The 14,798-nt window shown below is 34.0% G+C and overlaps 1 protein-coding gene across 4 annotated transcripts in view; it reads left to right on the top strand.

The window, feature by feature from the left end:
* Positions 1-14,798, top strand: part of LOC106464357 (erythroid differentiation-related factor 1-like) — a 69,563-nt gene that overhangs the window by 50,489 nt on the left and 4,276 nt on the right. For all 4 annotated transcript variants that reach the window (XM_022392046.1, XM_022392045.1, XM_022392048.1 and 1 more), the window contains exons 13-18: positions 2,873-3,596; positions 4,528-4,734; positions 5,281-5,481; positions 6,054-6,274; positions 6,857-7,015; positions 12,991-13,143. In XM_022392046.1, coding sequence (XP_022247754.1) covers positions 2,873-3,596; positions 4,528-4,734; positions 5,281-5,481; positions 6,054-6,274; positions 6,857-7,015; positions 12,991-13,143 — 1,665 coding nt within the window. The remainder of the gene's footprint in view (positions 1-2,872; positions 3,597-4,527; positions 4,735-5,280; positions 5,482-6,053; positions 6,275-6,856; positions 7,016-12,990; positions 13,144-14,798) is intronic.

Here is a 14,798-nt window from a genome sequence, read left to right as displayed (position 1 = left end):
TTCTACAAACGTTATGTTGACAACACTTTCGTTATCTGGTTCCATCCCATGGTCGTGAATACCTAACAGCCTTCTTACAACACCTTAATTCCATAGACAAGAATATTCACTTCACCATGGAAATAGAAGAACAAAATAGCTTATCATTTCTTGCATATTGATCAGCAGACAAGAGGGAAAAATCACCACAACTGTATACAGAAAACCCACCCACACGAACACTTCCAGTCCTATCATCCAAACTCGATGAAACGTGGTATAATCCAGTGCCTAAACAAAAGAGCAGAAAACATTTGCAATGACACATCCATCAAAACAGAATGCCAAAACATCATACAGTGTTTCAAACAGAATGGTTACACCTCTTCCTTCATCAAGAACTCCCTGAAGAAGACCACAACAGAAAAGAAAAATAAAGAAACCAATATGACCATATACCTCCCATACCTGAAAAATGTCAGTGGACAAACTCAAATGAAAAGCTAAGAAATTCAACATAGACGTCCGGTGGAAATTTTACAAAACACTAAGATCCATTCTGGTAAAGAACAAACAGAAACCTACTGAAAAAAAAACAGAAAAACGTTATTTATGAAATTCTGTGTTCTTGCAAGAAAAAATACATTGGAGAAACAGGAAGAAGACTCACAACAAGAATAAAGGAACATAAAGACAGCACAAGACTCATGAAAACACAAAATTCAGCCATTGCAGAACATGCATGTCAACTGGACACATCATAAACTGGGAAAAAGCTAGAATCATCAACACAGACAAATTTTGAAAGACAAGAAAAATTAAAGAATCATTTTACATTAACACAATTAAACATTCACTAAACAGAGATTTAGGATTAGAGGTGAGTAAACTGTGGCTACCATTGGTTGAGGCTACAGGAAGTCTCTCCTCCAATCAGAAACATGTTTTAACCAACCAATGATAACATGCTCTCCACAATCCACTAGAACACTATAAAGACCAAACTACACCACACACACGCACTGACCTGAAGATGAAAGGCGGAAGACTTTCGAAACATTGTCCTTTACATTTGTAGGTTTCTACAACATGCAGTTGCTGTCCATTTTAAACTTAAATTCATTATGAATACTCTGCCTAAACAACCTATCATATATTACCTAAAGAGCTGTTATGGACCAGCTTTTATCAAGAAGATCAACAACTACAACAAGAACCTTACCAAGCTTGCACACTGCACCAATCACCTGACCTTCCTACTATGCTGCAGAGATTTGAACATCATTTTGACTTAATTCGTGTAGTTGCAGTTATTACCCCTTTCTGCACCAGAGGGGCTACTTATATCCTGTGAATTTTTTCATTTTTACAGTCTAAATAATTAACCAAAACATATTAAACTTTGAACAAATTCGCTAATGTTCATAAGAAAGTTCGATTTTTTATACATCCAATCATTTTCAACGTGATTGATTTTTATTGACATATTTCTTTTGATACTTTATTTTGCTGATTGCAGTAGTCATCTCTTCTGGCTATAATTCATTAAAAGACATTGCAGAAACTGACAGATTTATCAGAGATCTAGGACCTTACCTTTCAAAATAGTATAAGGTCAGACTAGATAACAGATATTTTTGTTACGCAAATTCTTGGTCAAGATAAATTTATATCTAATAAATATAGTTTCTGTTCAATAAATTATAAGTTATTTTATTTATTTACATTGTTTGAATATGATGAACTTATCAATAATTATAAAGTAGCTAAGGATTTATCCGAATATTTTGTTGTCAGCTATTGCACTCTCTAAACCTAACTATTCTTACCTGATTTTTTGTCCAAAAGAGAGACATTCTGTAGCTTTCAAAGAAATTTGATTTAAAACAAATAGATTTATAACAAAAACAGCACTTAAAAAGAATGAAAAAATTCCTAGATCTATGGCTTTCTCCTAAGTCTTCCAAACTTCCCATTGGATTCTTTTGTGATTCTTTGTCTGAGCTACATCTGATTACTTTACCACAAAATCACACTACTTTATTAACACTACATTGATGGTAATATAATTTGCCCTACCCAACACTTTCTGTAGCTATTTTCAAAAGTAAGCTTAATTAGTAGTTTTTGAGACCCCATGCTTTGAGATCATAAAAGACTTGAGAAGCAAAGGGTGTACTAATAAAATCAGCGAAAGGGAACAAAAATCATGTGAAAATGAACACATGAATAATTAGGTTCTCAGGAGATAATATATTAGCAAATATAAACACATAGTTTGAGAAGAACAGAAAAGTTACAAAAAAATCAGTGTGAATTGTTTGCAGTTGGAACTTTTCGAAGCTGTACAGAAATGCAAGTTTTGATATCTGTTTCATTTTTCCTCATGAATTATATTAACCAAATATTTCTGAGTTAAACTTGTTAGAAAGTTGGTCTGATTATTTTTATTTAAATTTTGAAATTTGATATGTAAGTGTGCACTCAGCACCTGAAAGGTTGGTTCAGATATGGTTGAATATATGGGTGACATAATTTTTATGATTTACTGTTTATGTATGTTAATGGTAAAACTAGTAATGGCTTAAGATATAAATAGTTATTTAAACACTTACTAATACACTTTGTTGATTTGTTAATACAAAATAGGGCTACACGTACTATTAAAATTTCTGGATAAAACAAAAGCTGTGTACATAATTAAACATTTTAAACATCTATATATGCGTGTGTATTCAAGTATTTTTATATTTCATAATGGGTTTTTTTGTATGGACTTTTCATAAAAATATTGATTTTAGTTTGTTTTTGGGTTTCCAGTTTATGATTGGATGAGCAGGTGTTTGTATTATAATTTGCAAGCATGATCTAAATTTCTGTTGAAATTGCATAGGTGGTAACATCTGTCCACTACTTGCTGTCTGATGTATATATATCCAGTGATCTTGATCCAAGCACAATTGTTGAACAATATTCTTCAGAAGGAAGTGAGAATTCTCATGTTCAAGAGGAAGACTCAGATGAAGATCGACCAACCAGTCCATCTGTAGAGGTTAAAACTCTCTGCTATCCCCACCATTATCGACAATTTGAATTCCAAAATAATAAAAATGTGCCACATATTGTGAAAAACTGGGACGAGCGATGTCATCTTTCTCTGACTCATGTTATTGAAGGACTTAATTGTGTTTATAAAGCATTTCAGAATTCAGCCTCTACTAGAAATGAAATGGATGATGTCACTCCCAGAGATAAAGGTATGCCTGGAATATCTGAAGAAAAGATAACAATGGCTAATCCATACAGCCCAATTCCTCTCCACTATTCTCCATTGAAGGGAACTTTAGAGCTTGTTACTCAAGAAAAGAACAAAAACAAATCTTCTGATTTAGATGGGTCACAGCATTCTCAATCTGATGTAGACAATCTGAGATCTACAAAAAATAATGAAATAACACCTCTGTCTTCCAACAGCTTACTTGACTGGAAGGCATGTAATAAAGTCATGTTATATCAGAAGGCTGCTCAAGTTTACTGTGCCTTAGCTGAAGCTTCAAATAGAGCACAGAAGTTTGGCCAAGCCTTGAAAGAAGTTAAGCTTGGAATTCTTTGTTGTGGTGAGTTTTATATTATAGTGTGTTATTTTTTGAAATATAATCCTACAACAGACTAAGATCTTAGGAACATGTGTTGTCATCAGATTGTTGTTTTATGCCATTGCAAATTACAGGGTGATTGGTACAAATTACTGTTGTTAGGCTTAAGTGTTTGTATTCTCTCAACTTTTTAATTTTTTTTTATTATAACGTATAGCAATGAGTTTTCAAACAGGACTATAATACTTAACTAATCCATAAGAAAAAAATAATGGGCCTATAACATAAACATATAATTTTATATATAAATACTTGTATTGTGACCCAATTATAGGAATTATCATATACAACTAACTGTACTAATAATACCCCAGTACACGAGTTTTCTGCACAAAACTTGTATGGAACATATTGTAATTCTTATCTGATTAATAGAAAAGACAGTTTTTTGTTCATTGAAAAACTCATTATTATCTATGTATGCTCAGGAAATTAACATCTTACCAATCAAAGTATTACACCTAGAACAGTTACTGTTGTTTCAGTCTATTAAATTAGTTGATGGAGAGTGGCAAAAGCCTTAATAATCCTAAAATTAAATAATTATGAATGAAGCTGAAAGTAATTACACTGAAAGGGAAAAATAATTGATATGGCTAGCATTTCAACGAAACAACTTTCATCAGGTCTGTGGTACATTTGTAGATATGTAGCCAAGGTGCTGTGTTTAATATAAAGTTGATTCGTATGTCTAACAACATCAAGCTATTCATCACGATGTACAGAAACATGATATGTTATATTAAAATATATCTTAATGCCAATGATTTCTTTTAAAATGGTTGAAATTTTTTCAGATATAGCATGTAGCGATGCTTGGAAGCTGACATTTTACCAGTGTTATTTTTCTTAATTCTTTGTTTACTTACAATACCAACATCTGTATTCATAGAACGAGCACAGCAGCTGGTGGAGAGTTATGGTAAAGATTGTCCCCAAGAGCCCCTAGCTTATCACCTTGGTTTGGCTGGTGACATACATTTGATGCTACCTCAGGGCTCAGCTTTGGAAGCTCATCAAGAAGACTTTCTCAATTTAGGAACCTTGGATAAGCTGGTTTTAAATTTTCTGGAGAAAGATAAAATTGGTCAGCTAGGAGGTTAGTGTATGTTGGATTTGTATTGGTGTTCAATAAGTTTTTTGGACAACAATTACATGGATTATATTCAGTTGTGTCACTTAATGTCCATAGTTTACTGATGTTTAGGTAACTAAAATCTCCTTTTAAAGGAGGGAATTTACCATTAGTTTACCAATAAAACTTAAAAACGTATAATTCATTATTCAAGTAAATCCAGTTATTTTGGTAGTTTTCCTACACAAATTATCAATCTATAAATCGCTCTTCATCTGCATTTTATGTACCATAATAATTTGTTGATTTTTTTTGTTTGGCATATGATTTGTTACAACTTATTCTCGATGTTTCTGGCCAGTGATCTTGATTTCATATATATCTTAAATATAATCATTCTGGCATTCGGTTCTAAATATTATATTCAATTAGTGTTTATTTTTACTAATTTGTTCAAGAATGAACTGAAAAGCTTCGTCAAAATATTGATATATATGTATGATGTAGCATTATTGTGTTCATTTTTTTCATGAGTTTTTCCAAAAGATATAAGATTTGTTTTTCTTACAGAGTATGCTTGGGCCTATGGGTGGTCCCTTGATAAAGAGAGCAATCTTAACCTGAGTGTACAGTGTTACCAAATCTCCCTAAATATGTGGTCTGGTGGACGTAGAGCTGGATATGAAAGGCTAACAAAACGACTTGGAAACATATGCAATGAGTTAGGTGTATTTCATATGAATCAAGCAATTCAACAGTGGGAAGAAACTGGTAACTTGATTTACTCTGTTCCTTATTCTTGTCTACAGTTTGTTATGTAAAAATATATTCTGTTCATTATTCTCGTATACAGTTTGATATATAACAATATATAATGTTCACTATTCTCGTATACAGTTTGATATATAACAAAATATTTGTTCATTATTCTCATATACAGTTTGATATATAACAAAATATAATGTTCACTATTCTCGTATACAGTTTGATATATAACAAAATATAATGTTCACTATTCTCGTATACAGTTTGATATATAACAAAATATCTGTTCATTATTCTCATATATATAACAGTATATTGTTATTGTTTTTTCTGAATATCAACAATACAAAAGTTGTTTGTTTTTCAGTTATTTTATTAAAATCTTTGTAGGTGACAAAATATATTTTAACTTGTACAAGATTTATAATTTATACTTAAAATTATCATTAGCTGTTGTTGAAAAGCTAAATAAACTTATTTTCTACTTAATTAAAAAGAGATTATATTTAAAGATGATAATTTTATTGGTATTAAAACTGATATAATGAATTAAAATATGAAACTATGGTGTTTTGCAGGTGATACTTCTGAAAATGTTACAGAACTTTTCAATAAAAGTTTCAAGTTTTTGCAGCAAGGCATAACAGCTTTTGAATCTGTTAGTGATATTCAAAACATTGCTTTACTGAACTCAAACACTGGCCGTTTGATGAGACTTAATGCCCACGTACAGGCTCCTTATGACAGTGGTGGTGGACGTAAAGAGGTTTCTCAACAAGAGCAGTATTACCATAAAATGGTAGGTGGTTTTAGTGTTAGAAAATAATTGCTGCAAAGTGAAGAATGTTTGAGTAGTAGTATTAAAATTAATCCTTGAAGTCTAATTAATAATTATATGTGGACAGTCTAGTTATGTAAATCTTTTTTCATTTAAACAGTAAATTTTGTAACCTTATCATTTTACAAAGTAGAAAAAAGAGAAAACAATCACATGTACACCATGTTAAGCACTATACTACTATTAAGCTTATATTTCACTGAAAGTTATTTTTAGCAGGTTAATTGCTTTGTATTAAATTATTTAAATTAAGTTATATGCCCAAAGTCATACTTAACTGTTTTAAGTTAGAATGCTTAAGAATTTTTGAAACTTTATATTTGAAATTATAAGAACTTAAGAGTGAGGTAAAGAAGAATGTATAACAATAAGTTAGATTATTTGGATTGTTGAGAAAAATTATCTATATATCTTTTAAAAAATGTACATCATCTATAAATGATTTTTTATTAAATATATTGATAAGTAAAGAGTTCAGATCTATAATGATTTAAAACCAGTTGAATAATCATCAAATTCTGTTTTTTTGTGGGTTTTTTTCAGGCAATAAAATACTACAAGAAATCTTTAGATGTTTTAAGATCTCGGGACCAGTATCAACAGGTTTGGGATACAGTCTGCTGGGAACTATCAACTGCTTACTTTTCTTTTGCATGTCTTCTTCAAGATTATGCACCTTTATCTCTCCAAGCTCAAGAAAAAGTGGGTAGTATTGGTTTTTATATAGTAGTATTTTAAGCATGCTTTGTAAAAATTGTCAGAATGACTGGAGTCCTATTATAGATCTTTTCTGACTCAACCAATTTCTTGATCTTCCTCATTTCGCCAATGAGTCCTTTCTCAACCATTGTTAGGCCTATATTCCGGGTCTTTGGGTGACGAAAGTGAACATCCTGGATGCATACCCTCACATCCCTATTTCCCCAACATCAAGACATTACTTTCAATTCCATGTTTTGCCATTTGGTGTGGTGTCCATACCCTATGCATTTTGTCGGGTGGTCAGGGCCTTTGCTCAACTTAATCATTCACACAGTCTGCGGTCCCACCATTACATGGATGACTGGCTGTTATTAGCTCCATCCTGTCAGATATAATGCGAACACACCCAGTCGCTTTTTCGAGAGGCGGCTTGGGTGAGTTGGCTTGTCAAGTGAGAGAAAACCTTTCTTCTTCCAACTAAATACCTTATCCATTTTTGAGGATTTTTTTCAACTCTTGTTTCAGTCAGGCCCAGCCTTCTTCACTTCATTTGCAGGTGATGAAACTATCAGTTCTCAAGGATCAATTCTCTCCTCTTACTGCACTTGAGGTTCTTTCCCTTTTGGGAACTTGGGCTTCCATGGAAGTCCTAATTCCCTGAGGTCATGCTTACATGGGCACCCATCAGTAGGTGTTGCACAATCAGTGGAATCTTGCTTGAGACTCCCTGGACTCTGTTCTCCTTCTTAAATACACAGGAAGTTGCAGGTCATTGGTCTTTGGTCGAGGCAGCTATGCACATCAGTATGCTGGAACTTCTTGCTGTTCATTATGCTAGGGATCATTTCCTGTCTTTAATATGAGAAAAGTGGTCATGATACATTTCAACAATTCAACCTTAGATTTGTATATCAATCGACAAGGGGGCAACTGTTCACATTTACTTTGTTTCCAGATGTTGGAGCTTCTCTTCTGGACCCATTCACATTACACATGCCTACTAGCATGTCATGTTCCAGGTGATCTGAATCTAGCTAGATTATCTGTTCCTGACATAGTTCTCCCCACGGAGTGGTCCCTCAATCCTCAGGTGTTTTGGTGGTTGTATGATCAGTGGGGTACTCTTCTTCACCCATTTCAATGCTAAGTTACCTCTTTTTTTGGTCCCTGATTCCACATCCTTTGTCTTTGGCAGTGAAAAGCTTTAGTCAGGGTTGATCCCACCTTTACCTGTATGTCTATTTATTACCTTCCCTGAGGTTTATCCATTCCATGTAAGGTCCTTCTTTTTGCACCTTTTTGGCCTCCTCAGCCTTGATTTCTGGTTCCTATCCTCCTTCAGTCAGAACGTCCATTACCACTTCCACCATTCCCCTCCCTCCTTTGACAACCTCACTTGCCAGTGTATCATCCCAACATCCCCATACTCTAGCTTCACACATGGCAGTTGTCTGGTCCCTTGCATGGTGGTCTGACCTCTCCAAATGGGTAGCTTCCATTCTTTCTCACTTCTTCCCTATTGTTGTATCAGGAAAAATGGAGTGTTTTCTACTGGTGATCTCTGCACTATGGTTACCTCCCTTCCCATTCTACTCTTCTTCATTTGTCTGAATTTTTTACCTGGTTGTTTGACAATGGTTTTACCATTTATACCATTGCAGGCTATAGAGCAGCCATGTCCAATACCTTTTATTTCTTCCATTCCCAACGAGTGTTTTCCTCTATGGTCCTCTCCCTTTTGTTTCATTCCCTTCATCTCCTTTGTCATCTTCATTCTGTGGTCCTTTCTACCTCAGTATGGTTCTCATTATTTAAGTATCTGGATTGCAGTTTTTTTCCCAAGACATCAGCAGCTCATGAAGGTGACATCACATTCACCTCTGTTTCCCTTCCTTTCATTTCCCATTTCAATCAAGATTGTCTCTTCTGACCTGTTTGTGCTTTATGGTGTAATACTGCCTGCACAACTTATTTCTATGGTTCCTGTTTGTTTATCCATTTGAACCCTTCCTCTCTCCATGATATTTCCCCTACCACCCTTATGGGATGAATTTGCCAATTTATCAGATTGGTTTATTCTTCCTTGTCTTTTGATTCCTAACATCTTTTCCAAGTGTCCTCTCATCATATCTTGTACCTCTTCCTTTTTCTGGCAGCCCATTTCCATTATCCATTGGAGGAAATAACTTGGGCTGGCATGTGGACCACATCTAATACATTCATCTCCCATTGCCTTCATCATGTGTCCATATCCTCCTCATCTGGATACTGAATACTGCCTGTTGCCATTCTCCACACCTTGGTTCAGTTGTGAGTGGGTAAGCTTATATTTCTTTATTTCTCTTTCAGGGTTATTAATGTACATGTTGGATCCCACTCTGTGGTGAGTGATGCCTGTCCTAGTATACTAATCCATAAATCTGCACTGTACAGCCGTTCCTGTCTATAATGGCTGCTGTTGAGAAGACAAGACCACTAGTAGGTTCATCCTCGCAGTGTTTTGCATCATAACTATGTCTGTCCCAGACCATAACAACTCGTGGACTATCATGAGTAAAACAGTTTCAGGATAACTGCCGATTCCTTTGATCCTGGTTGAATAAATCAGGACTGGCCTGCTTTTAAAAATAGGGTTTTGTGGTCACCCATTGCAGTGTTGCATTCCTCCTGACTCCCCACCACATTGTAACCCCCCATCCCACCCCAACACATGCACATACACACTCTACAAGTGGAGTTTGGGAGTCTTAGCTGCTGGTGTGGTGGACCATGGAGACATCCTCCCGAGTGTGCTCAATTCCCTTCAGTAAGGTGGTTGTGTTTTATCATTGTGGATGATGTGAACCCTTCTCCTACCATCAACTGTACCCGACACCATCTGGTTATGAACTGGAGATGATCCATCAAACTGAAGTTCACCCCTCTGGCTGGGACCCTTTGTTCTACCATTGCCTGGATGTTGTTTCCCAGGTAGTCTTATGTTGGATAAGAGCTGGACCAGCAAACATAAGTCCTCGTATATGTGGCTGGTAGGGAGCCCTTGTCCTACTGTGGAATGGATGATAAATTTCCAATGCTGCCTGGCTTTTGATTTGGGTGAACCACCACATTGTAATTCCTCCTTCCAACCATCACTGAGATGTCAGTTCCTGGGTGTCCTGGTTATGGTTGTGTACTGGGTTTGCACATGTGCCCTACTTGGATGGTTGGAATGAAGTTGTTTTTCCCTTCTGCTTCCTAAGTTTGAGGTGAAAATGGTTGGGACCCTCCTACTGCAGATCTTAAGACAAATACCTGATGCCACCTGGTTTGGGACTGATGTTGACCCACTGATAGTGGTCTGATGCACTATAGCCTCTCTACACCATGTGGCATGTCCCATTGCTTATGGATGTGCTCCTTTTCTGCTCAACTTAGTGACACTTATTTTCTAGATGGGTGAAGATTGTATCTGTTCAAGATGTGATGTAATCTCCCATGGGTATGTTCATTTACAGAGAGATTTCACACTTCATGGGCACTTCATTCTTTCTGAAGGGCTCATCTAGGTAAGATTTGCATTGGTCCCTCCACCAAGTCAGTGTGGAAATCTAGCTATAATGTGAATGGAGGTATCAGGTATCATATCAGAAGCTATAATTTTCCTAAACTGCAAATGTATTTCCAACAGATACCACCTCTCACACTTCCCACCCTTCCTCCCAATTTTTGGTGTTTCTTTCTGCCTAATCTTGAAGTGAAGATTGACTTCTACAGTATAGAGGGAGCCAGTTGTGCCAGAAGGATGTGTTGCACTTCTATTGGTGGAGGGTTGTCGCATGCTTATTTGCATGCTACATTGCATCTGTACCATGTTAAACATGTGGGATAGGTGGGAGTATCAAGGCTAGTGGTGAGCGAAAAATTTTGTGCATATAGTGGGCAGCATTGTGTTTTTAGATCACTAGCCTATTACTTTTTAAAGCTGATATTAGAAATTGCATCACACTATGACAGTCAAAGTTGAAAAACAGTGATTGGCTAAAAACATCAATAAAACTACACTTGTTGTAAAGTACAAAGTTCAAATTAGTGGTGTTATGCTCAAAACAAGTGGTGGTTACAAGTGTGACATTATTGTCAGAAAGTTAAAAATACTTGTGTTTCACTTGGAACATGCAATGTTTTTTAATTTTCATGTTTAAAGTTTAATAAGTAAAATCTTTTATGAAGTAAATTTGTGGAAGAATGACTACAAGTTTGTTTTCTATAATTTGTTGAATTCAATGGTGCAATTATGTCCTCGGGTAGGCTGCAATCATTCAGGCATTAGAATTTCAAATGTCAACAAAATCCACAGGGTGTTTATTAATATAATGTATTTGTTATTAAAGTCTTGAGGCTGACAGTAACTCATTTAGAATTGCTGAGAAAAACATCAGTAGATGAAAAGAATGAGAAACAATCAACCTCAAAACTTAAGAAAGATGTATTTATGGTGAGCTTAGTTGTTTTCTTTCAAACAAATTTCCATAATTTTTTAAAATCATGATTATAATTTCTATAGCAGTTGCTAATCTTGGCTGCAGATATTTTATTCCCTTATTGAAAAATTGATCAAACACGTACTGTAGATCAAAAAAGTTGCATCCATAGGGATTTATTTTATGTAGGGATTCTGATTTTTAGTTTTGACCGATAAAACACCCCCAATGTATTTACATATATGTATATGTAAAAAAAACTGTCATTTTTTCCCAATAAACACTGAAAATGGTTATTCAGTTTACATTAATGTCCCCACTTTTCCAGAGTCACTGTGCTTGAGACTTTCAATACAGACTACATTGCCTTGGAATATTACTCTGAAGGAAGGGGAACATGTTTCATCCATTAGTGGTTTATTTTTATAATTTCATGTAAAATATTAGCCGTTCTTACAAAGCTTTAACATAAATATAACTATGTTCTGCACCTGTTATTACTTCAGTAGTGCAGAGAATATACAGTATGTTAGTATATTCATTACTGTATTAAAAGCGAAAATGCAGATTTAAAGGTTTCTACATAAAACTAAAAATTAAAATCCCCAAAAACTCTGACTTTAAGAGATCTAAATAAAACTATAAAAGAGCTTATAATAAACACTGATTTAAAAAATAAATAAAATAAATGTCAAAAAACAGAAGCCCTAATTATTTGAAACTATAATCTTTCTTTTAAAGACAATAAATCATCAACTTATCATTGTACTTAGTGAAAGAATTCACTTGATTCGGAATGATTTCTGTATTAACTATTGTCAATGTCCACTTGACATGGTGAACTTAAGTCATTGTATAGTTTGCTAAGACATTAGTTTAAGCATCTAGTTTGAAATCCCGGTAAATGTTTTGTTCTTTTTCAGTTCATCTATTAATAAAATTACTTACCAGAATTTTTAGAGGGCAGTTAATGTAAGTTTTTATATTGTTGTATAAATATATACTCAGAAGATGTATCTATTTGTATTAAAGTCTATAGATCTTATCCTTTAATAAGGAATAACCAGCTTTTTAAGTGTAACAAGAAAAATATCTGATTATATTAAACTGGTGTACAGCTGTAGAAACCAACATCTGCACACTAGTTAGGCTTAAGAGCTTTGTGAAAGTCTTTTATGAATTTTTCTTCTATTTATTTTACAATCAAGTGTTTTAAATCAAATATTAAACTAACAATACAAAAAATTAGGAATTTAATATTTTGTGTTTGACTTCTGAAAAGATAAATATTCTAATGGACTTGTACTTTGTAACAAAATCATTTGTAAACAAATCATGTGATGCATTATTACAAGTCTTATCACAAAACTCTGGTTCAGTACTTCCCCTAGAATTTAATTGCATAATTCAGGAGGCTTTCATAAAGATTGAAACTTGGTAGATTTACCATTTAAAACTTATTAGCCAATCAGTAAGTGTTGTCAAAAAACAAATGTAATTTTTTTTCCATAGGTGGAAGAAGAAGTTGTAAGTCTTATGATGATGTGCTTAAAGTTGTGCGAAACTAGCAACACCCCACCAGCCCAGCAGCCTCTATACCAGTATAGGGTTGCATCTATAAACCACAGATTAGCGTCTCTCTATCACAATTCGTATAGAAATCATGTAAGTTAATTTCTCTCTTTCATAAATAACCAAATCATGTTCTGTGTTACACCATTTGTAGAAATCATTTAATATAGTTTCCTCATATAACAGTGCTTAAAAAGTTTTGTGTAAAATGTTTGTGGTTTTAGAAATTCTGTTAATTTTGATATTGTATCAAGCTTGTAAAAAAACCATGTAGGAATAAGATTTCTGTGTCATAATTATTTTCTTTTGGAATTATATAGGATTGTTTCACTATATAACATTTTTTGTTGAAGTCCTGTATGTTAGTTTTGTTATATATAATTTGATCTTAAAATCATGTAGGTAAGTTTCACTATGTCACATTTCCCGTTGGAATCATTTAGATTAGCTTTTTTCACATTTCCTGTTGGAATTATTTAGGTTAGCTTTGTTTCACATTTTCTGTTGGAATAAGGTAGCTTATAATTTCTGTAATATAACATGTGGACAACAAAAGACCATTTGGTCCTTCTAGACTCTCCTTAGCCTCCTTAAACACCCAATCTTAAAAACTTAAAAGTTTGAACCTGCCATTTATTTTTTAGGAAATTATCAATTCCCCCTCTTAAATTCTCACAAATTATGAGCCTTCACTACTGCTGACAGAAGCTCATTCATTAACTAATTACCTCGTTAGAGAAATGAAATTCTCTTAATTGGAGCCTAGCTTGGCTCAAGAGAAAATAAGCTTATCCTCAAAAGATAACCTTTCCATCCCCAAAATCACCCTGATATTGGGTGTAAGGCCTTGTCAGCAGTTGACATATTTTACTTTCACTCTTAAGTTCTTAGAATCTTATTAGCCCTCCTCTGAATTGTTTCCAATAAATCAATATCCTTTCTTAGATATGGAGATCAAAACTGCTCACAATATTCCAAGTGAGACCTAACTAGTGATTTTACAATTTCATAAAAGAGCTAAAATGTGATTGAAAAAATATCAAAAAACAACCCTTTGCCACTGTTAATGTGGCATCATCATGTACATCAGTATGCCAATGAATACCCCCTAAAATGCTCTTAGCTTAATCATTTAGCAACAGAATACTGCATTCATGGCTTGCGTGATTTATCTGCCACTGTTCCAAAACCTTTTTTTATAGTCATACTTTGGAATTTGTTCTTATCTAATTGAAATGTGATCCTCATTATAATAACCCAAATGCATTACCTTCACTTGCTGTTATAAAATGTCTTTGAAAAATATTTGTCAAACTTACCAATTGATTCCAAGTCATTCTATAGTTCCTAAACACCCTTACTACAGCTAAAAATACTAAGAATTTAATATCATCAATCTTCTTTTCTAATCTATTAATTATGTCCATATTAATAACATTAAAGTAAATAAGGAAAAACAAAGGCCCAAACTCTGACATCTGTGCCTGTGGTACTCCTCTAGTAACAATGGTCCAGTATGGGTGGACTACATTAACTTTTTCAGCATGAGCTTGGGACCGACCTTATAACCATTTTGTGCTTGTTATAGTTTTCATGCTATAACATTTAAATTAGTAAGCGAATGTTAATGAAATTTGGCAGATTATCAGTAACCGTTACAATGCTTTCATAGGCAAAATATTTTTTTTCATTATCAAGTCTTAAGGTTTATACAGCAATGTTTTCTCAAATCTATTTTGTCTTTTCAC

Source organism: Limulus polyphemus, unplaced genomic scaffold (genome assembly GCF_000517525.1).
Source record: "Limulus polyphemus unplaced genomic scaffold, Limulus_polyphemus-2.1.2 Scaffold1626, whole genome shotgun sequence".
Taxonomy (NCBI): domain Eukaryota; kingdom Metazoa; phylum Arthropoda; class Merostomata; order Xiphosura; family Limulidae; genus Limulus; species Limulus polyphemus.
The sequence above is the reverse complement of the archived record's forward strand: the minus strand, read 5'-3'. Positions and strand labels throughout refer to the sequence as shown.